The sequence below is a fragment of the Pleurodeles waltl genome, chromosome 11 (assembly GCF_031143425.1).
Source record: "Pleurodeles waltl isolate 20211129_DDA chromosome 11, aPleWal1.hap1.20221129, whole genome shotgun sequence".
Taxonomy (NCBI): domain Eukaryota; kingdom Metazoa; phylum Chordata; class Amphibia; order Caudata; family Salamandridae; genus Pleurodeles; species Pleurodeles waltl.
Window position 1 is genome coordinate 934,498,387 of NC_090450.1, and position 24,757 is coordinate 934,523,143.

At 47.5% G+C, this 24,757-nt stretch overlaps 1 protein-coding gene across 2 annotated transcripts in view; it reads right to left on the reverse strand.

Moving 5' to 3' along the window:
* CIT (citron rho-interacting serine/threonine kinase) overlaps nucleotides 1-24,757 on the reverse strand; it is a 1,039,445-nt gene that overhangs the window by 797,393 nt on the left and 217,295 nt on the right. For both annotated transcript variants that reach the window (XM_069215034.1, XM_069215033.1), the window contains exon 11: nucleotides 17,654-17,759. In XM_069215034.1, coding sequence (XP_069071135.1) covers nucleotides 17,654-17,759 — 106 coding nt within the window. The remainder of the gene's footprint in view (nucleotides 1-17,653; nucleotides 17,760-24,757) is intronic.

Consider the following 24,757-nt stretch of genomic DNA (forward strand, 5'->3'; position numbering starts at 1 on the left):
TGGGGTGGTTGGATTTGCATATGCAATAAATTCTTACTGTAAGTTGAAAAAAAAACTAGAAATTCACTGAAAAAAGAATGGTTAAAGTAACATCATAGTTGGGTGATATGTTCAGTAACGAACGAGTTACTTACCTTCGGTAATGACTTTTCTGGTGGATACATTAGCTACGTGTGGATTCCTCACCTATTGAATACTCCCATTGCGCCAGCATTCGACGGAAATCTTCTTCCTAGCTTCTGCACGTCGACGAGGACGTCACAATTGCCCACGCGATGCCGTCTGACGTCATACAGGCAATAAGAGGTCCTCGCCGACGTGCCGGCGTCAGTACCAACATTTTTTACGTGCCTGAGAATAATAGGCCATTGAGATAAATGAACAAATAGCAATATTTAATTACATTCAAGATAAATACATCATTTCAAGAACTTAATTTTTTTTTTTTTTTTCGAATAAAATAACTAAATGAATACACGAATAATTATATATATATATATATACATATATATATATATATATATATATACACATATATACAGTATATGTACAAGTCCTCAAAAACCAAGAGGAGCACACCCAAGAACAACTTGGTTAGACCAGACAGGCAACGGGGAGGCGGGTGGGACCGTGAGGAATCCACAGGTAGCTAATGTATCCACCAGAAAAGTCGTTACCGAAGGTAAGTAACTCGTTCTCCTGATGGATACAACTACCTGTGGATTCCTCACCTATTGAATAGAGTCCCAAAGCAGTACCGCACTCGGTGGTGGGTGCCTGAATGGTCAAACCAAGAAATCCTGCAGCACTGACCGTGCAAAAGGGCCATCCCTCCTAACCTCAGAGTCCAAGCAGTAATGCTTCACAAAAGTGTGGAGGGATGACAAGGTTGCGGCCTTGCAGATGTCAACCACAGGAACACCCCTAGCCAAGGCCGAAGAGGCAGACTTAGCTCTGGTGGAATTAGCTCTTTTACCATCAGGGGGTACTTTCTTTGCTAAAGAGTAACACATTTTAATGCAAAGAATGACCCACCTGAAGAGTGTTCTCTTGTGGACTGCCTTTCATCTCCTCTTTCCCACGTACCCGATGAAAAGCTGATCCTCCAGCCTGAAATCCTTTGTTCTGTCCACATAAAAGCTTAGCGCTCTCCTTGGATCTAAGCGGTGTAGTCTCTCTTCTTCTTTTGAAGGATGAGGAGGAGGATAAAACGTGGAAAGAGTAATCGTTTGGGCCATATGAAAGGGTGAAACAACCTTCGGTCGGAAAGCAGCCTTGGTCCTCAACACCACCTTATCCCCATAAAAAGATGTGTAAGGGGGTTTTTACAGATAGAGCCTGCAGCTCACTCACTCTCCTTACAGAAGTAATTGCAACCAGGAAAACCGTCTTTAGGACCAATAACCTTAAGGGGCAAGAATGCATAGGCTCAAATGGGGAACCCATAAGAAAAGTCAGAACCAAGTTTAAATCCCACTGAGGCATAATGAAAGGAGTGGGAGGAAATTTGTTAATAAGACCTTTCAAAAATCTAAGTACTATAGGGGATTTGAATAGAGAAGGCTGGTCTGGAAGACATAGAAAGGCTGACAGGGCAGATAAGTATCCCTTAACCATAGCCACTGCACAACCCCTCTGTGCCAGAGACAATGCAAAAGACAAGATATCTGATAAGTGAGCACGTAAGGGATCAATTTGCCTCTCTCCACACCAAATCACAAAATTAGCCCACCTATTAGCGTAGATAGATTTAGTGGAGTGTCGCCTGGCCGATAAGATAACATCCACTACATCAGGCGGGAGAGAAAAGGAACTCAGGCTGCCCCGTTCAATCTCCAGGCATGAAGGGGCAGGCTCTGGAAGTGGGGGTGTAAAACCTGCCCCTGAGATTGTGAGAGGAGGTCTGCCCTGAGAGGGAGACTGAGCGGAGGGCACAGTGAGTTGGAGAAGGTCCGAGTACCACACCCTCCTTGGCCAATCCGGAGCTATTAAGATGACTTGGGCCCGGTCTTGACGAATTTTCCTCAGAACTCGAGGAATTAAGGGTATGGGGGGAAACGCGTAAAGCTACTGGTCGCACCAGGTCATCTGAAACACGTCCCCCAACGCTCCCTGTACCGGATACTGGAGGCTGCAGAATAACGGGCAGTGCGAATTCTCCCGGGTGGCAAACAGATCTATCCGAGGAAACCCCCACATCTGGAAGATTAGACGGACTTGATCCAGATGGAGACGCCACTCGTGATCGGTCAAGAAACGGCGACTGAGAGAATCCGCACGCACGTTCAAGACTCCGGCCAGATGATTTGCTACCAAACAAATCTGATGGTCCTTTGCCCAGGACCAAAGCCGTAGAGCTTCTCTGCAGAGAAGGTACGACTCTACTCCTCCCTGCTTGTTTATATACCACATCGCGGTAGTATTGTCCGTCAGGACCTGAACCGACTGACCGCGAAGGGATGGGAGGAAGGCCTTGAGTGCAAGACGTACAGCCCGCAACTCCAACAGATTTATATGAAACATCTGTTCTACTGGAGATCAAAGACCTTTGATCTCCAGGTCCCCCAGATGAGCTCCCCACCCTAGAGTGGAAGCATCCGTTATTACTGTGGTCACCGGCGGAGGTTGCGAGAACGGCCTTCCTTGGGAAAGATTGCCGTCCGCAATCCACCATTTTAAATCCGCAGCAGCGTCCCCGGAGATCCTCACTGATCCTTCGAGATCCCCTTTGTGTTGAGACCACTGCCTCCGGAGGCACCACTGAAGAGCCTTCATGTGCCAGCGAGCATGTGTGACCAGCAGAATGCAAGAAGCAAACAGACCGAGCAGGCGAAGGACCTTGAGGACCGGAATGACCGCTCCACTTTGGAACATTGGAACCAACACCTGAATGTCTTGAATCCGCTGAGGCAGAGGAAAGGCGCGACTCAATATTGTATCCAGTACTGCCCCTATGAACAGGAGGCGCTGAGAGGGCTCTAGGTGAGATTTGGGTACATTCACTGAAAAACCCAGGTCAAACAACAACTGGGTTGTCGACTGAAGGTGATGCAGCACGAGCTCCGGAGACTTGGCTTTGATCAACCAGTCGTCCAGATAAGGAAAAACTGCTATCCCCATCCTTCTGAGCTCCGCCGCAACCACCGACATCACCTTTGTGAAGACTCGGGGTGCTGAAGTAAGACCAAATGGGAGGACCGCAAACTGATAGTGCTGCGACCCCACCACAAACCGGAGATACCTCCTGTGCGACTTGAGTATCGGGATATGAAAGTAAGCATCCTGCAAGTCGACAGACACCATCCAATCTCCATCGTTCAGCACCAAAGGCACCTGAGCTAGGGTCAGCATCTTGAACTTCTCCTGTTTGAGGAACCAATTCAAGATCCTCAGGTCCAGGATAGGCCTCGATCGACCATCCTTCTTGGGGATCAGGAAGTATCTTGAATAACAACCCTGCCCCCTTTCCTGCTCTGGAACCAACTCCACCGCACCCTTTAAAAGGAGGACTTGAACCTCCTGGTCTAGTAACAGGAGGTGTTCTTCTGAACAGTAGGAGGGACGGGCGGGATGGGGGGGCGGAAACTCCCGAAAGGGTAGGGCATAGCCTTTCCCCACAATGCTGGTAACCCAGGAGTCTGATGTTATGACCTCCCACTTGTGGAGAAAATTCAGTAACCTCCCCCCTACAGGAGTGGAGTGAGAAGGAATTGGTGGAAGCCTAAGGCTGCTTCCCATGCTGCACCCCTCCAGAGGAAGAGGAAGAGGCAGAGTGCTGCTGAGTGGCTCCCCTGGTGCAGACCCTACCCCTCCCTCTGAAAGATCTATAGGAGAGAGTAGAGGTGGGTTGCTGGAATTTTCCTCGAAAGGAGGAGGAGGAACCACGACCAAATCCTCCTAAAAAATCTGGAGGAAGCAGAAGAGGCTTGCAAGTCCAACGACTTGGCAGTGGCCCTACTCTCCTTGAACCTTTCTAAAGCCGAATCCATCTTGGCGCCGAAAAGCTTGTCGCCATCAAAAGGAAGGTCCAAAAGGGTTTATTGTACATCAGAGGAAAAACCAGAGCTACGAAGCCAGGCCTGCCTCCTCATAGCCACAGCAGTACCCATAGCTCTAGCAAAAGAGTCGGATGTATCCAACCCAGATTGAATAACCTGGGTTGCCGCTGCTTGAGCATCAGAAACCAGGCTCAATAATTCTTGAGGAACCTCAGTGTGTGTTGACTTAATCTCGTCCATCAGGGCGTAAATGTATCTCCCTAAGATGCACGTAGCATTGGTGGATTTTAAAGCTATGCTACATGACGAGAAAACCTTCTTTGACGACATGTCCATCTTTTTGGAGTCTCTATCCGAGGGCCCAGCTGGAAAGGATCTAGGAGCAGATCGGGCTGAGCAAGAAGCCTGAACCACTAGGCTTTCAAGTGTTGGATGCCTGGAAAGAAAGCCTGGGCCAGCTGGTGCAACCAGATATCTCCGAGCCATAGATCTATTCACCGCCGAAGAGGACACTGGCTTCTTCCAGACTTCCATAATGGGGTCCAGTAGCGCCTCATTAAAAGGCAAAAGTGGCTCTCCAGTTGTTGAGGCAGGGTGCAACACTTCTGTCAAGATGTTCGGCTTGGTCTCAGACACCGGCAAAGGGAGGTCCAAAAAGTCAGCCGCCTTTCTAATGACTGAATGAAAAGTCGCTACCTCCTCTGTGTACTCCCCAGGTGATGACAAGTCCCATTCAGGAGAGGTGTCCAGACCACTAGCAGTGTCCAAGCCATGGAGACCTTCACGAGAATCCTCAATCTCCCCTTCCTCCAATGCCTGTCTGCGGTATTCTTGCTCTTCAAGGAGGCGAAGAGCAAGCCTCCTCGAATGCAGTCTGTAAAGAAATGGCTCCCTGTTGCAGTTACCCCCCACTTTTTGCCTGATACTGATGCTGACTTGACTGAGAAGTGTGCTGGGACCCTGCTAACCAGGCCCCAGCACCAGTGTTCTTTCACCTAAAATGTACCATTGTTTCCACAATTGGCACAACCCTGGCACCTAGGTAAGTCCCTTGTAACTGGTACCCCTGGTACCAAGGGCTCTGATGCCAGGGAAGGTCTCTAAGGGCTGCAGCATGTCTTATGCCACCCTAGGGACCCCTCACTCAGCACCGACACACTGCTTGCCAGCTTGTGTGTGCTGATGGGGAGAAAATGATTAAGTCGACATGGCACTCCCCTCAGGGTGCCATGCCAACCTCCCACTGCCTGTGGCATAGGTAAGTCACCCCTCTAGTGGGCCTTACAGCCCTAAGGCAGGGTGCACTATACCACAGGTGAGGGCATATGTGCATGAGCACTATGCCCCTACAGTGTCTAAGCAAAACCTTAGACATTGTAAGTGCAGGGTAGCCATAAGAGTAAATGGGCTGGGAGTCTGTCAAAAACGAACTCCACAGCTCCATAATGGCTACACTGAATACTGGGAAGTTTAGTATCAAACTTCTCAGAATAATAAACCCACACTGATGCCAGTGTTGGATTTATTAAAAAATGCACACAGAGGGCATCTTAGAGATACCCCCTGTATTTTACCCAATTGTTCAGTGCAGGACTGACTGGTCTGTGCCAGCCTGCTGCTGAGAGACGAGTGTCTGACCTCATGCGGTGAGAGCCTTTGTGCTCTCTGAGGACAGAAACAAAGCCTGCTCTGGGTGGAGGTGCTTCACACCTCCCCCCTGCAGGAACTGTAACACCTAGCAGTGAGCTTCAAAGGCTCAAGCTTCGTGTTACAATGCCCCAGGGCACTCCAGCTAGTGGAGATGCCCGCCTCCTGGACCCAGCCCCCACTTTTGGCGGCAAGTCCAGGAGAGATAATGAGAAAAACAAGGAGGAGTCACTGGCCAGTCAGGACAGCCTCTAAGGTGTCCTGAGCTGAGGTGACTCTGACTTTTAGAAATCCTCCATCTTGTAGAAGGAGGATTCCCCCAATAGGGATAGGAATGTGACCCCCTCCCCTTGGGAGGAGGCACAAAGAGGGTGTACCCACCCTCAGGGCTAGTAGCCATTGGCTACTAACCCCCCAGACCTAAACACGCCCTTAAATTTAGTATTTAAGGGCTTCCCTGAACCTAAGATTTGAGATTCCTGCAACAACAAGAAGGACTGCCTAGCTGAAAACCCCTGCAGAGGAAGACCAGAAGACAACAACTGCCTTGGCTCCAGAAACTCACCGGCCTGTCTCCTGCCTTCCAAAGAACTCTGCTCCAGCGACGCCTTCCAAAGGGACCAGCGACCTCTGAAGACTGCCCTGCTTCGACGACGACAAGAAACTCCTGAGGACAGCGGACCTGCTCCAAAAAGACTGCAACTTTATCCAAAGGAGCAGCTTTAAAGAACCCTGCAATCTCCCCGCAAGAAGCGTGAGACTTGCAACACTGCACCCGGCGACCCCGACTCGGCTGGTGGAGAACGAACACCTCAGGGAGGACCCCCGGACTACTCTACGACTGAGTACCAAAACCTGTCCCCCCTGAGCCCCCACAGCGCCGCCTGCAGAGGGAATCCCGAGGCTTCCCCTGACCGCGACTCTCTGAAACCTAAGTCCCGACGCCTGGAAAAGACCCTGCACCCGCAGCCCCCAGGACCTGAAGGACCGGACTTTCACTGCAGAAGTGACCCCCAGGAGTCCCTCTCCCTTGCCCAAGTGGAGGTTTCCCCGAGGAAGCCCCCCCTTGCCTGCCTGCAGCGCTGAAGAGATCCCTTGATCTCTCATTGACTTCCATTGCGAACCCGACGCTTGTTCTAACACTGCCCCCGGCCGCCCCCGCGCCGCTGAGGGTGAAATTTCTGTGTGGGCTTGTGTCCCCCCCGGTGCCCTACAAAACCCCCCTGGTCTGCCCTCCGAAGACGCGGGTACTTACCTGCTGGCAGACTGGAACCGGGGCACCCCCTTCTCTCCATTGAAGCCTATGCGTTTTGGGCACCACTTTGAACTCTGCACCTCACCGGCCCTGAGCTGCTGGTGTGGTAACTTTGGGGTTGCTCTGAACCCCCAACGGTGGGCTACCTTGGACCAAGAACTGAACCCTGTAAGTGTCTTACTTACCTGGTAAAACTAACGAAAACTTACCTCCCCCAGGAACTGTGAAAATTGCACTAAGTGTCCACTTTTAAAATAGCTATTTGTGAATAACTTGAAAAGTATACATGCAATTGAAATGATTCAAAGTTCCTAATGTACTTACCTGCAATACCTTTCAAACAAGATATTACATGTTAAATTTGAACCTGTGGTTCTTAAAATAAACTAAGAAAAGATATTTTTCTATACAAAACCTATTGGCTGGATTTGTCTCTGAGTGTGTGTAGGAAGTTGGCTCTGTATGTGCTATTTCAAAGTAAGGAATAGCATGCACAGAGTCCAAGGGTTCCCCTTAGAGGTAAAATAGTGGTAAAAATAGATAATACTAATGCTCTATTTTGTGGTAGTGTGGTCGAGCAGTAGGCTTATCCAAGGAGTAGTGTTAAGCATTTGTTGTACATACACAAGACAATAAATGAGGTACACACACTCAGAGACAAATCCAGCCAATAGGTTTTTATATAGAAAAATATCTTTTCTTAGTTTATTTTAAGAACCACAGGTTCAAATTCTACATGTAATAGCTCATTAGAAAGGTATTGCAGGTAAGTACTTTAGGAACTTCAAATCATCAAAATTGCATGTATACTTTTCAAGTTATTCACAAATAGCTGTTTTAAAAGTGGACACTTAGTGCAATTTTCACAGTTCCTGGGGGAGGTAAGTTTTTGTTAGTTTTACCAGGTAAGTACGACACTTACAGGGTTCAGTTCTTGGTCCAAGGTAGCCCACCGTCGGGGGTTCAGAGCAACCCCAAAGTCACCACACCAGCAGCTCAGGGCCGGTCAGGTGCAGAGTTCAAAGTGGTGCCCAAAACACATAGGCTAGAATGGAGAGAAGGGGGTGCCCCGGTTCCGGTCTGCTTGCAGGTAAGTACCCGCGTCTTCGGAGGGCAGACCAGAGGGGTTTTGTAGGGCACCGGGGGGGACACAAGTCCACACAGAAATTTCACCCTCAGCAGCGCGGGGGCGGCCGGGTGCAGTGTAGAAACAAGCGTCAGGTTTGTAATGGAAGTCAATGGGAGATCTAGGGATCTCTTCAGCGCTGCAGGCAGGCAAGGGGGGGGTTCCTCGGGGAAACCTCCACTTGGTCAAGGGAGAGGGACTCCTGGGGGTCACTCCTCCAGTGAAAGTCCGGTCCTTCAGGTCCTGGGGGCTGCGGGTGCAGGGTCTCTCCCAGGTGTCGGGACTTAGGATTCAAAGAGTCGCGGTCAGGGGAAGCCTCGGGATTCCCTCTGCAGGCGGCGCTGTGGGGGCTCAGGGGGGACAGGTTTTTGTACTCACAGTCTTAGAGTAGTCCTGGGGTCCCTCCTGAGGTGTTGGATCGCCACCAGCCGAGTCGGGGTCGCCGGGTGCAGTGTTGCAAGTCTCACGCTTCTTGCGGGGAGCTTGCAGGGTTCTTTAAAGCTGCTGGAAACAAAGTTGCAGCTTTTCTTGGAGCAGGTCCGCTGTCCTCGGGAGTTTCTTGTCTTTTCGAAGCAGGGGCAGTCCTCAGAGGATGTCGAGGTCGCTGGTCCCTTCGGAAGGCGTCGCTGGAGCAGGATCTTTGGAAGGCAGGAGACAGGCCGGTGAGTTTCTGGAGCCAAGGCAGTTGTCGTCTTCTGGTCTTCCTCTGCAGGGGTTTTTCAGCTAGGCAGTCCTTCTTCTTGTAGTTGCAGGAATCTAATTTTCTAGGGTTCAGGGTAGCCCTTAAATACTAAATTTAAGGGCGTGTTTAGGTCTGGGGGGTTAGTAGCCAATGGCTACTAGCCCTGAGGGTGGGTACACCCTCTTTGTGCCTCCTCCCAAGGGGAGGGGGTCACATTCCTAACCCTATTGGGGGAATCCTCCATCTGCAAGATGGAGGATTTCTAAAAGTTAGAGTCACTTCAGCTCAGGACACCTTAGGGGCTGTCCTGACTGGCCAGTGACTCCTCCTTGTTTTTCTCATTATTTTCTCCGGCCTTGCCGCCAAAAGTGGGGCCTGGCCGGAGGGGGCGGGCAACTCCACTAGCTGGAGTGTCCTGCTGGGTTGGCACAAAGGAGGTGAGCCTTTGAGGCTCACCGCCAGGTGTGACAATTCCTGCCTGGGAGAGGTGTTAGCATCTCCACCCAGTGCAGGCTTTGTTACTGGCCTCAGAGTGACAAAGGCACTCTCCCCATGGGGCCAGCAACATGTCTCGGTTTGTGGCAGGCTGCTAAAACTAGTCAGCCTACACAGATAGTCGGTTAAGTTTCAGGGGGCACCTCTAAGGTGCCCTCTGTGGTGTATTTCTCAATAAAATGTACACTGGCATCAGTGTGCATTTATTGTGCTGAGAAGTTTGATACCAAACTTCCCAGTTTTCAGTGTAGCCATTATGGTGCTGTGGAGTTCGTGTTTGACAAACTCCCAGACCATATACTCTTATGGCTACCCTGCACTTACAATGTCTAAGGTTTTGTTTAGACACTGTAGGGGTACCATGCTCATGCACTGGTACCCTCACCTATGGTATAGTGCACCCTGCCTTAGGGCTGTAAGGCCTGCTAGAGGGGTGTCTTACCTATACTGCATAGGCAGTGAGAGGCTGGCATGGCACCCTGAGGGGAGTGCCATGTCGACTTACTCGTTTTGTCCTCACTAGCACACACAAGCTGGCAAGCAGTGTGTCTGTGCTGAGTGAGAGGTCTCCAGGGTGGCATAAGACATGCTGCAGCCCTTAGAGACCTTCCTTGGCATCAGGGCCCTTGGTACTAGAAGTACCAGTTACAAGGGACTTATCTGGATGCCAGGGTCTGCCAATTGTGGATACAAAAGTACAGGTTAGGGAAAGAACACTGGTGCTGGGGCCTGGTTAGCAGGCCTCAGCACACTTTCAATTGTAAACATAGCATCAGCAAAGGCAAAAAGTCAGGGGGCAACCATGCCAAGGAGGCATTTCCTTACAGTGTGTGTACCTCATTTATTGTCTATGTGTATGTACAACAAATGCTTAACACTACTCCTTGGATAAGCCTACTGCTCGACCACACTACCACAAAATAGAGCATTAGTATTATCTCTTTTTACCACTATTTTACCTCTAAGGGGAACCCTTGGACTCTGTGCATGCTATTCCTTACTTTGAAATAGCACATACAGAGCCAACTTCCTACACAGTCTCTCCTCTATCCTCGGCGTCGACATGGCGTCAGCAGATGTCGAAGCTTGACGTCGATCCTCGGATCTGTCAGACCCCGGATCCAACGGCGCCATGGATTTCTTCGGCGCCGAACGTGGAGCAGGACGGACTGAAGACTGTTCCTGAGTCAGTGGAGGTCTAGTCGGCGTCGCTGGCTGAGACACCGACACCACAGGAGCCGAAGCCACAGGCGCCGATACCGGCATCGAGCACCCATGTTGAAAGCCAAAGGGCCTGACGGACCAGCCAGTCCACCACCTGGAGCCATCTGTTGGAAGATGGAGAACATCGCATTCAAGAATGCGGTACTATCGGCTCCAGGGGCCGGGAAAGCCGGGTACTGAGGTGCCTGGTTCAAAGGTGACATCGACGCCGGTCACGACGTCTGCATGGATGGAGAAAACACCTGAGGCTGTGGAACCTCGAACACCGAAGGAGGATTAACCAGTGACATTGGTGAAGTCGGCGATGGTAAGGGCGTCGGCAGCTGGAGAGAGACGGTGGGACTAACTTCCCAAGTCTTTCGACGTCGAGTCGAAGGTGACCTCGAACAAGACCTCTCCTTACTCGACCGGCGTCGAGATTCTCGACGACGACGGGAGTCCCGATGACGCCGATGCGACTTCGGTGAAGACGACTTTCGGTGATGTCTTTTCTCCTTCTTCTTTGACTTCGCAAGAAAAAGTTTGGCCTCACGTTCTTTCAAGGCCTTAGGATTCATATGTTGACAAGAATCGCACTTGTCAACGTCGTGGTCGGAACTAAGACACCACAACCAGTCAGAATGTGGGTCAGTTACCGACATTTTGCCTCAGCACTCTTGGCAGGGCTTGAATCCTGACTTTCTTTGCGACATTGTAATGTCTCAAAGTAAAAAATAGCCAAAAAACACTAACTACGTCGAGCAGCAACAGTAGCTCCCTCGAAGATAACCGCTTCGAATGGCACGGAAAAAAGGGAACTGACGTCGGCGAGGACCTCTTATTGCCTGTATGGCGTCAGACGGCGTCGCGTGGGCAATTGTGACGTCCTCGTCGATGTGCAGAAGTTAGGAAGAAGATTTCCGTCGAATGCTGACGCAATGGGAGTATTCAATAGATGAGGAATCCACAGGTAATTGTATCCATCAGAAAACATAAGTTTAAAAGTCTACAAATTTCTGTTATTTATCAGTTATAGTGGCCCTTGCCATGCACTGTTAATTACCCCACATATTACATCACTCATGATATCTTCTATGACATCATTGATAGTAGCACTGCAACATTTGCAATTAAATTATTGATTAGAAAACTTTGCAAGGCGGGGCCACGAGTTATAGTTACCCTAGGGCACAAGTCATAGTTACTTGAGATAACTATAACTGGTGAATTTCAGTGGTTTAGAGAGTTTGAAACGTTATGTTGTTACTGAACATTTCACCTAACTATAGATTTACTTTAAACTTTCTCTTTTTCAGTGTGTGTGTGTATACACATATTAGATATATCATTACTTAAGTAAAACAAAACAAAGTTTACGGCGATGTTATAGATAGACAATAGAATATAAAAAAACATAGAAATTCACTTTAAACAAAACCGAAGGTTACAGGGACGTTCTAGTTAGGCTCACATTTTAAACGTAAAAAACCACAAAAATTAAGCTTTTATAGTTCAAGTTATTTCAAGTAACTATAACTCGTGCACTACGGTAACTATAAACAATGATTTCAGTGTTACTGCAAATGTTAGAGTTATCAATGCTGTTATAAAAGAGGTCAGGAGTGCTGTAATAGCTAGGGCAAATAGCAGTGCCAACCTCCTATAATCACCCATCCCACGCACCACCTCTCTGGGGCTACCAAATAAAAATTGTTGGGGTCCACACAGACCGCACCCAGGCCCCAGGGACCATTACCTCCCCAAGATTACCTAAAAAAATTTAAAAAAATGAAAGCATCTGGGAGGGGGTGGGGGTGACGCAGACTCCAACCGGGCTTCAGGGACTAGCCCCCCTCTCTAAGCCAATTTTGACCCCGGGGACCCCATCCCACAGGAACCGGCCAAGTTACTGGGTGCCCAGGGCCTAGTGTACAGTTATGGGGACTGCGGGGGGAAGCCTCATGATCCCTGCGGTCCCACCAGCTCCCATCTCCTGCGGGAACCGGCATTGCTCCCACACACAGGGAGCTACAGCAAATAGTAGCTCCCTGCGTGCAGGAGCATTGCTTTCATCTCTTTCCCTGCCCGTATGTTAGTCAGTTAGTTTGAGGGGGCACTACATTAATTCATTAGTGAAGCCCCAGCGAGGGGGTGGTCCCTGGGCCCAAGGATTCACAGCAGGCCCCTGCTTATTTAACCAACCCTAGGAAGGAGGGGGGTGGGGTGTTCTGTGTGACGCCCTCCTTAATCCACTTACAATTCCACCACGACCTGGCCCACCTGAAGCAAAATATCTTAGTAACGGAAGAGGATGTTTTTTTTTTTTTTTCAATTCCTTGAGAAATCTGCAGATCCAGCTGCTGACTTCTCTGTGAATAAAAAAAAAGTACTTTTTAGCCTGGGCAGTGAGGGGGGTTAGGGGGATGGGGTTGTCCTCTGGACCAAGGCAGGAGGGGGTTAGGGTATACATACGCTGTCCAGTTTTTTCTTTTTTTTTTTTTTTCTGGGGGGGGGGGGGGGGGGTGGGAAGGGGGTGAGCTGAAGCAGAGTCCCAAAATGGCTGCCAGCACTTCTGGTTTGAAGTGTTGGCAGCCAATCAGATCTCGGCAGGAGACCTACCTGGATCCACGGCCCTAGATATACAAATTTATTTTCCTTTTGATATGTCGAAAACTACACTAAATACAAAAAGGGTGATCTGCGGACCAAAGGCTACCTTTTTGCCAAATTTGGTGTCATACCGTCCAGCGGTTTGGGATGCAGGCATATTTAGAGAGTCTATGGGAATTAACATGGGAAAGGCACTTTTTTTTTATCCTGCCTTTTTCTCTAGGCCCCAGCTTCGCAGCTCGTTCCAAAACTTTCCATGTACAAAAAGACCCAACTTGACACTTGAAAAACGAAGATTAAAAAGACGATATAGTTAAAAGAGTATCTCAGTGACAATATTAACTTTTTGAGCAACAAGCCTTGGCTAAGTCAATGAATTGGACAGTGACCGTGCATCCTCCAGAGTCACTGGGACTGCCTGCACTTAGGAAAGCAAGAAGGAATCTCCCTTGCAGTGAAGGAGTCACTCTGCTGCATCTGCAGGCACCTCAACGATGACGACTGGCTTGTGGGTCCTGCTGACACATGGCCTCTCTTAGGCTCTACAACACAGGTAGTGGTTCTGCGGCTCTCCAGATGCCTGACCTATCTTCCTTGCAACTGGGAAGTCTGTGGTCCCTCGCTGGAGTGGCTTGGCTGGAACTCCTGTGCACTGCATCTGTTTGTAGTTGAAATGGCTTGTTGGCAGACTGAAGACCTCCTAGCTCCAAGAAGCCCCGGCCTCCAGCACTCTCCAGCTCCAAAAACGACATCCTTTCAGTAACTCCTGTGACGTGGGCATTCCTCTTTGCTGTGCTGTTGAGGCTTCCCTGTGCCTGCTACCAGAAGGTCCTACAGGGAGGCTCCATTAATTCCTGCTGGCTCTCCTGCATGCTGACCTCCATGCCAAGGCTGGGTCACTTGGACCATGCTAGCCCCCACAAATCCTGCAAACTCCGTGCAACGCACACCTGCATGTGCCAGGGCTTGTTGGTGGCCCAACTGACCACTGACCCCTCTGCAATTCGACAAACAGCGTGGGACAGTTAGTGGACTACTCCTGGGATCTTCCTGCATCATCTGGACTCCATAGCTGCACTTCTTCATCCACCATCTTACAGGAAAGCATCTCCAAAAAGGGTGGGCATTGCCAACCTCTGGGTAGTCTGGACTCTATTCCCCCTTCCTGCAGACAGCCAACCCCACACTGTGCACAACCTTTCATCATGCTCGGAGTGGATTTGCCACACGGCCTGGCTTGCAGCCAGGCTCTGCATCCAACTCCCCGTAGGCTGCCACCCACAGGCAGCCAACCCCATACTGTGCACAGCCTTTCGCAGTGCACAGTATGGGCTAAGTCCTTGAGTCCTATAATGGCTATCAGCAACATTTCTCTTGTGACAGCCAATCAAAGCACCTGCTTCCGCGTGAGTCTGACTTCCACAGAAGCCATTTTATTTATCAATTTATTTTTGCCGTAATTCTGCAGGACTCCCGCTGACTGTTTTTAATTATTATTTTGGCCCTAGAGTAGGTCCCTCTGGGTAACCCTTCCCCCCTCCCCACCCCTGCCCCCACCCCTCCTGGGGCTTAGAGGGGCAGGGTATCCCTACTCTGCCCCTTAAATTATTATTTGCTTTTTCTTAAATTTCAGGATTAAGTCCTTGAGTCCTGTAATGGCTGCCAGAAATATTTCTCTTGCATTGCTGGCAGCCAGAGTGCTCGGTTCCACGGGAGTCTGACTTTAACTGGAGCAAGATAGTCCAAGGGGGAAAAAAAATGCTTCCCGCGCCAAACGGAGTGATCCATTTTTCAATTAGCTCTCCCGCAAGTCTCTTGCGAGTGTGTTGCGGACCCAACCGCCCAGATATACAAATATTTTTGAAGCTTAATTTCTCAAAAACATACTGAACAGGTTTACAACAAGTCACGAAAAACACAATCTGCTAACCAAGATCTAGTTTCCTGCCAAATTTGTTGAAATTCCATGCAGCAGTTTTTGCTGAAGCCCTGCCTAAAGAAGTCTAAGGAAAATGCACAGGGAAATTTCCTTTTTTGAACTCCTCAAATCCTCCCCCCCCCCCCCCCCCCACTCTGCCTCTGCTTGACAGATCATCCAAAAACTTTCCAGGAAGGAGTTACAATGAACGTAATTATTATATATATTTTTTTTTTACGTTTCATGAAGATTCGTCAGACGGTGCCAAAGTTATTAGCAAACCAAAAAATGCCTTGTGTATGGGAAAGTGGGAAAGCAATCCTACCTAAAAGCAATCCTAACAACCAAATGGTGTATATATATATATATATATATATATATATATATATATATATACACACACACACACACACATATATAATGGAAGATGCAGGATCACAAGAAAACAACAGTTTTCTTTATTTATATATATATATATATATATATATAGTTTTATTTTAATTCATTTTTTTTTCAACAGAGCCAAGTTCCCCACAATGAAGTGTGAGACTGAATTGGTCACAGGTGTACACACTACAAATTTGTTCAAAGAGATTTAGGTAACTCGGTTGCAGTACGAATTTAGGAATAAAACACATCCTTGCACCTCAAAACAGCAAAGAGAAATCTAGATATTTGTTTGAGGAGTACAACAGTGTAGTAGGTGGTACATTTTGCAGTGTATTCATTTTTCAGATTTTAAGTGCAGTTTATGAGCAACTGTATTTCCAATTTGAAGAATTAAGTTGCCTTTTTACTTTTTTTTTTTTTTTTTTTTACAGTCACCATCACTTGCATTTCTGCGTAGCCTGTATGTGCACAAAAATCTTCCAGTGGCAGCACCTGGGTTTACCGCAATCGGCACTCTAATGGAAGTACACACAAACACAAAAATAATTCGCAGGGCAAATAGCAATAGTACAAAAAAAACTAAACAAATGTTAGGACATAATATTCCTCATGACAACATACAAACAAACTAAAGGAAACACACACAAAGTACAAGCTTAAGTTCAGAAAAAGAGTTTGCTTGTTGACTGGGGAGAATGATAGGCATATGCATTAAGTTTGTTATGCTATATAATGCCAGAGAAAAGCTTTTCATTATTTTGTTAAACTCTGCTTTGCGTAAAGCAGGTTAGATGTGCCATGCTCACATCATTATGCATGATGGCATACTTCACACCAAGGAAGGCAGTCTTTAGTGAAGAGAAAACAAATTTCAAGTGTATTGTCATATCCTGACCCAAGTCAAACTCCTGTAATATATCAATGCTGTTTGCACTTAAAGCTAGCACAAAGGTGTACCACTTTCTCAGCAGGCGGTTGTAGGGTTTCACCTACAACGAGACTCCAAAGAGTAATGTCTCTAATTCGATATGAAGCTGCAAGCTACTAAAAACGGTTGTAACACGTTAGCACTGGTTATCACACCACTGCATAGATAAATTCTGCTTCGGTAAATGCCATCAACCAATTCTCTAAAACTTCTATACATCTTCCATAGGAAAAACGGTGGACAGAAATTAAAACCCAGCTAATGTTAACTCACATTGAGTGGAAAGATCTGGGGAGTGTGCCACAAAATGGGAGTTTTTAAACAGAGTATTCCTACATTTCAATGTTCATGGTGCAAAAAGATTGACAGAAAAAGTAGCACAGCAACTTTAATGATTGATAACTAAACTTTTTAGTTGTTGAACAATTACTGGGGCCGTCATGCACAAACATTTTCATTTCAAAGGGATGTGGAAACAGCTGTGGATTTAATTTCTTTGAAAATGCAAAGATAAATAAAAATTACCAATCATCTGTGGAAATCCATACGCGGTCAGAAGTCCCAGAAAGCCGCAGACGCACAAAGATCACAGGAACCTAATTTACCGCACAGGTTATCTGTCGGTATGAGGGAGGTGTTTGCAAAATCGCTTATTCGGACAGATATCTTAAACTGCTAAAATCAAGCAATCATATCGACAGTGAATAAGAAATTAGGCTATCTTTTGAAAGGATTCCCTTTAGGGGACACACATGGGGCAATCACATTCAGTAGATAGACGCTGTCTCTTTTGAGCTTTAGAAATACAACCCAGTGGCATTTTCACCTGTTTCCGATGACGGCAACCGTGCTTCTATCCCAAATCCATGGCGGACCAAAGGATGATTTCCCCCATATCCTTGGGAGAAATTAGAAAGACAGAAGAGAATCCAAAACGGAAGCAGGTCTGTTATTCTAGGAAGGTTTCCAATATGCAACAAGTTCCATTGGACTCTGGAGGAATCACGCTACCAAAGGTGCAGAGCAGTTATTCCCAAGAGCAGTGGACCACAGTAAGTGGTGAGAAGCAGTAGACATGCACGTGCAGTCTAAAGAAGTGTGGGATCATTCAAACCAACATCTCTATAGCTCTGCCACAATTATACCTCCATTGACAAAATATGAACACCCCCAAACTGAAGATGCTGGGTAAAGTACTTGCCAAAATCCACCGCCAACACACGTTGAGAATCTGAGAGGCTAAAGCAGCAGAATCAGTGCATGAAATCATCTCAGTACAGCACATCAGTGGAGGAAGCGCTCACTGCACACAGTGGTGTGGCAGGACCTGCTCGCACTCCGTGCACGCATTGGCTTTATCTTCTTGAAGCACTGAGCAAGGCCACGTTTTGCTATAAATACCTTGTGACACTTGTCCTGGGAGGCCAACAGCTCTTTGCTCTTGAAAAGGAGTTTGCTTTCCATGGATCCGGTCTTGGCTGGAGAGTCCAAACCCGATACAACTGACCTAGATGCAAACAAAAACACTGTTTTAAACATGTTTAACACTGGCCATTATAATTTGTTAACCTGGATTACTGCACCATGAAAAAACAGGTATATCCCTTTGCAGACGAATGCACCCACACAATGATACTCAAAATCATAGAAAAAGGCAAATATGGTACCATGACTAACTCAAAAGCAGTCCCAAAATGCATCAAGTGAACAGGTCACTTACTTTTGGAAACCACAACAATTATTCTAATGGATATCATGTTGCCACAGATTTTTTATCTCTTCAGAAATATCTTAAGTGCAAGTCACAATGGAAACAACAAAAATCACGCAAAAATGGTTCCAGGCAGTGATCCAATAGCTTTACATCTAATAGTCAATGTCCACAGGAGTCATGTGCCCACCTTCAAAGGTGCCGCCTGTGTATCTCATGTCAGTTCTAAAAATGTCCCCACAGAACAGAAGATAAGAAGAAATGAACAATATTACTTACCTCCACTAACTCGCTTTGTGGTAGAGATTCTATATAGCCGCAGATTCCTCACATTGATGAATATTTCCCAGGTATCATACTGGATCCATAAACTTTTCAGCAGTACCTCTGCATGCCAGTAGAGGACGCCCATGCAGCTCCTCACTGACACTTATGCCAGAGCCTATTTAGAAGCCATTGCTGCACGCTGACATCACTTACTTTTGAGAATGTCCGTGCCCCTCAGATGTAGAGCCTCAAAAGCAAATTGATGTGACCAGTGTGCAGACCTTATTAATGGCTAGTTCAACCTCAAAAAGGCAAAGAAGAGAGGGTCAGTAAGGAATCTGCAGCTAGATAGTCTATCAGAAAAAGCATCACCGAAAGTGAGTGACTTATTGTACTGATAGAGACTTCATCACCTTTTGAACAGATACCAAAGCAGTATGCATTTGGAGGTGGATATGTGGAAGGACTCAAACCAGGAAGTCCTTCAGGACTGAGCGGGCAAAGTGCCCCTCATTGTGAACCAGAGTGTCCTGACAATAATGCTTTGTGAACATATGCAGGGAAGCCATCGAGCTGCCTGGAAAATGGCCAGGACATGGACTTTGCAAACTAACACAGTGGTATCCGCTTTGGCACTGGTATAATGAGCCGGGAGGTCTTCTGGAGACTGACTTTTGATCAATGGGTAGCAGATCTTAATGGTTGTCTTCTGCACAGCCTTGTCTCTCTTCGCTCCAGAGAGCTGATCGTCCACCTTGTGGTCTTTGGTACAATAAATATAAAAGCTGAGAGCTCTCCTGTCATCTCAACGGTGGAGTCTTCTCCTCCTCCTTAGACAAGTGAGACAAGCCTATAGTGCCAGCAGGGTGATGTTTTCACTGATGTCTAACAGTGTCACAAGTTCAGACAAGGTGGCTGCCCATGTCTGCAAAACCAGCTTGTCTGGAAAAAATGTGATTTAAGGTGGGTTGACACAGAGAGCCTGAAGTTCACTCACAGGGCACGCCGATGTTACAGCAACAAAGAACACTGTAACAAACGGTTGTGAAGTGGCTCAAAAATAGTGCACATCAGAAATGTGAGCACGAAGTTAAGGACCCACTGGGAAATGACAAAGAAAAAGGCAGAAAACAAATCTTGTAAACCTTTCAAAAAACGCATAACAACCAAAGACTTAAAACAATGAGGGATGAACCGGCAACTGCAAAAAAGGCTGAAAGAGCTGAACGGTACCCTTTAACTGTGCCAATGACAGAGCCCTATCGGGCTAGGGCTATAACAAACAACAAAACACACCAGATAACTTTGCCTGGAAGGGGACTATCTGCTGAGGACCGCGCCAAGCCACAAATTTGTCCCAATAACAGACGTATAGAGGTTTTGTCAAGTAACGCCTGGCTGCCAAGAGGACACCAACCACCTCCGCGGTAAGGTCAAAGGTGTTTAGCTGGCCCTCTTAATCTCCAAGAATGAAGGTGGAGGTTGCAACGGCTGGTGTGCAGAACCCCGCCTTATTGCAGCAACAGTTCAAACGGAGGACAGATGCTCAAGCTAAGGAGTCATAAATGACCACACAGTCAGTGCCCAATCTAGAGTCACTAGGACGACTTGGGTCAAGTCGGTCCTGATCTTCATGAGAAGTCGCGGCTGAAGTGGCATTGGCGGGGAAGGCACACACAAGTCACGAGTTCCACTCAAGGCATTATTCCTCTCAGAGCGATAGAGGCTTTCGAAACTCCAAGGCTCATTTGTGCTGGTACTGCACATTTTTTGCTGTGGTGAACAGATCAAGTCAAGGTTCTCCTGGTTTGTGGAAGAGACCTTGTGCTACCTCCACTCATGATCCGCTAGCCACTGACAGCTGAGCTCATCTGCCCTAGCATTCAGCAATTTCTAGGGGAGCAGGACCTAAAGGCAGAGGTTCTGAGACCTCATGCTGCCCTGTTTATTGCAGTACCACATGGCAGTAGTGTTGACCATGAGCACCTGTACCAGGCTAACCACTGATGGATGGAAGGAAGGCCTTGAATGTAAAGTAGATGCTCCTCATCTGCAGAAGGTTGGTAGGGAACTGGGCCTCTGCCGAAGACCAGAGGCTTCTGAACTCCATCTCTCCCAGATGGCCACATGAACTCAGAAGCAAAGCATTGTCACAAATGTCAGCTCCACATGGAGTAGGGAAAGGGGTCTTCCACTGACCCATTCATGGTCCAGCAGCCACCACTGCAGATCTTTGGCCTAAAAATGGACAGATGAACAAAACTTACCTTCAGTAAAGCGCTTTCTGGTAGAAACTGTGTTTAACTGTAGATTTCTCACCTTTTGAATATTTTACCCAGGTGTCAGACTGCATCCAAAAACCTTTCTGTAGTACCTCTGCGCTCCAGAAGACACCTTGTGGCTCAGCACTGAATGCCGTTATGCTAAAGAAATAACGTGCTGGACCTATATAGGCAAGACTCCTGCACAATGACGCAAGTTGCTTTCCACACTGTGGTCGGAGAAGCCCCCTTGATGTAGGGCCCACGGGCACTTCAGATCTTACTGCAAAGCAGGCATATGATACTTGGTGTGCGCGACCAGAGGGATGCTGAAGGCCATCAGTCCCAGCAACCTCAGAGCCAGCCTCACTGAAACCCACAACCGAGGCCGAAAGATCGGGATCATAGCCTGAACGTTCTGGACTATTAACTGGAAGCACCCTGTCCAGAACGGCTTTGATGAAAGTGAGCAATTGAGAAGGAGTCAGGTGTAACTTCAGGACATTTATAGTTAATTTATAGTTAACCCCCAAGATGGCAGGAGGTTCATCATAGTCTGGAGGTGGTTGACGATCGCCTAGGGGAAGCCTACCTTCAATAGCCAGACGTCAAGGTGGTGGAAGACTGGCACCTCCCCAAACTCTGAACTCATCAGCTCCCCTCAAGTGTTTACGAAAGCGGTGGTAGCAGCTCACCTTCAAAGGGGAGCACAATGAACTGAAAAAGCTTTTCTCCCACCACGAACCACAGGTAGCGCAGATGGGCAATCAGGACAGGAATATGGTAATGGATGCCCTGCAGCAACAAAACCACCATCCAGTCTCCAGGGTCAAGGACATACAAGACCTGACCCAGGGTGAGCATTTTGAATTTCTCTTTTCAGAGGAAGAAATTGAGAAGATGCAGATCTAAAGTGGGCCAGTCGCCAATGGTCTCCCGGTCACACAATACATTTTAACCTCAGCTACGAGTCCCACAAGCTTGGAGACACCTCAGAAAGGTCCAAGCTCATGCTCCCACCAGGCACCTCGTCATCATGCAGCGGCAAAGCATTCCAAGTAACCTGGCTTTCAAAGGGAGAGATTATTTTAGCTTTTGTGGCCTTGAAGCTTAAAAGGAGCTAGCCACTATCCCCTGGAATCACTTTTTCCATCCTGTCACAAGTGGAGCTCTTCTCCACTACTAGGCACAGCAGACTCAGTCCTATTTGTGGGTCCCTCAGGTGCAGTCCAGTCTTTTGTGTAGCCTCTCTTTGCTGGGTCCAAGAAGCAGCATGGTGGTCCTTCTTCTAGTCCAGTAGTGATCTGAGGACTGTGGATATGGGTGCCACTTTAATGCCATCCTCTCGCTTGTGAGAGGGGAAGGCTCACAAGCCAATGGGGCAATAGTTTCAACAAGGCTCTCCTTCACCATTTACATCACTTCCTGGGGGTTTGGCCACCAATAATCACAGCATACCCTGCTCTATGCTAAACCAAGATGGTGCCAGCCTGTGTGGAGCCCTGGGTACACTCCCGGCATTCACTCCTCCTGGCAAAACGGTTCTGCAACAGGTTTCCCCTCTCCCCCACCAATCTGGAGGAGCTGCTAGCCTGTCTACCTACACAAATGAGTGGGCAGGCAAATGTGTGATCTCCATTTGCTTCACTGAGGTAGAGACCTCTTTGAAGCTGGGCTATCTGTGGCTACCGCCCAGTAGTCATCATGCTAAAGGAGGTCACTCACCCTTCCCTCAGCAGTTCCTTCTTCCTCTGAGAACTTCACACTTCTCAGCAAAAGAGCATCATGTTGTCTCAGGTGCCAACTGATACACAAACAAGAAAGGTTACCAAAGGTTTGGGCAACAAAGTGGTGACTTTCTAAAGTCAAGAAAATTGCTATTTCAAATGTTGAAGTTGTCCCAAGATGCATATGTCTTTAAGAAGCCCAGGTGTACAACTTAAATGAAGCTTGGGCCCTCATTTCAACTTTGGCGTGCAGCAAGTGCTGCCGCACTCCCGCGGTGTCTATTTGGAGAACCCCGCTGGGCCGGCGGGTGGAAACCTGGTTTTCGCCCGTCGGCCCAGCTGGGATCTCGGCCGCAACACGGGAGCCGGCTCCAAATGGAGCCGGCGGTGCAACGGGTGTAGTTGCACCTGTCACGCTTTTCACTGTCTATGCAGACAGTGAAAAGCTACATGGGGCCGTGGCAGGGGGCAGTGCAGGGGCCCCGCGGCTCCACTTTCCGCCAGCCTTTTCATGGCAGTTCATACCGCCATGAAAAGGCTGGCGAGAGAGGGACTCGTAATCCCCTGGGCAGCGCTGCCCTGGAGGATTAAATCCGCCAGGACCAATGTGGCGGGAAACCGACTGTCCCGGCGGTGCGACCGCGGGGGGCCCGAGTTTGTACCACCATCCTGTTGGCGGTACAAACTCCAAAACAGCCCTGGCGGTCTTTGACCGCCAGGGTTGTAATGAGGGCCTTGAACTCTAATTTTACTACGTGAAATGTCATCTGGTGTCATTTGGCAGAAATTGGGTTCATCTCAGTGACCCCACTAAGGAGTCTTTTGGGGGTAACACGTACGTTGTAATCCGCAAGCAAGTGATACGTTCTCATGGTTTCTTTTTGTGGCAGACTCAGGTATGATTCATGGTCTCAATCATTCCTTGAACATCCTTTATTCTGTTTTTTTCAGTTTGATACATCTCATGTGCGCCGCAAATGAGTGATAAGCTTTCAGGGTGTTTTGTGGCTGTATAGTAGGGGCATGATTTACAGCTTTGATTTCAATTAGGCATATGTTCATTTTATTCGTTTGACACAAATTATGGTTCTGAGTATACCAGCTGGGCTGCAGTGGCAGACCTAGAGTTGAGTTTTCCCTTGTCACTGTAGTGGTGGCACAATTAATTGCTGTAGTCTACTAGTGGCATTTAACTTACTAGCGTTCTGTACCTCTTGTACCATACACACAGAACTTATAAGTGAGTTGAATGAACCAATCACTCATTAGCAAATTGTACATGTCCTTTGGAAGTCAGCGTACATGCACTGTGGCCTGGATAGCAGTGCCCAAGTCTCCTAACGATTTGAAAAACGAGCAGTGTCAGTCCAAAAGGTTGTAGGGGCTCATACAAAATAAGTATTTTCCTACAGCTGCAAAACCAATGGCACACAAACATATACCATTGAAACATGCCACTAAACCCAGCATAGACTTAACATACTCTTAAGCACCCAACATAGCATCAGATGACACTGACCTGGGTTGTGCCGCATACAATAAAAAATTTGTACACTGAACGAGTCCTGTACAATTCATTAATCCCCACAGCCTAAAAAACTGCAATCAAACGAAAAATGGAAATGTCAAAGGGCTCACATAATTAAACACATAAAAACCCAGAAAGGCCTTGCTAGATCCAAGTTGTTTTGCTCTCACACAAACCATTGATACTTACCATTGAACTGAACAAAACTGTACTCAGCCCCTCCTGCCCAATACATTAGCAACATAAACACTATCAATTGGTTTGCAAAAGGTGAATAAACAGAGATGGCCCTGCGCTCTCACCCACATAGGTCAGTTTAACTTCCTGTTTAAATGTTCCTACAATTTAAGAAGGTTGCAGGGAGTAAAGATTTAGTACATAAGCCCTTAAGTTTTAAATGCAATACAATACCATAACAATGTCAGTTGGCGCTACATACATGCGAATTACCAGGCGTAACCTGCGATTCTATGCTCCACAACATCTTCGACATAATGCATACTCTATCCCAGTGATTTTTAACATTTTGACTTCTGCGGAACCCGGGCACCCTCAGTGAATCATTACTGGAATCCAGGGATCCCCTCTGAGTCATTAATGGAAGATGGGGTATCCTCCTAAACATTTAAGGTGATTTTAATAGCAAAGCAATACACACAGAAACAAGCATTCATCAAATACACAAATGGTACAATATTTTATTTAATTTACAAATAAAAATAAAAAAAAATAATAATTTTAATAGGAAGGTTAGCGCTAAATTCAACTGACACTACTCATCGTCCATACGTTATTCTCTTTCATGTTCTTGCACTGATCCCACGAATCAATCTAAGGATACTGACTTCATTTCTAGCCTTCAATTTCAGGTTCAGCTTCTTCATTCATACACCCTTTATTAATTTTTCAATATTAGTAAATTTTCTAAGCAGACAATGACCCCCAAGGTTCACCATACCACCGGTTAAGAATCACTGCCCTAGTCAAACTCCCAAGGAAATAGGCGACTCT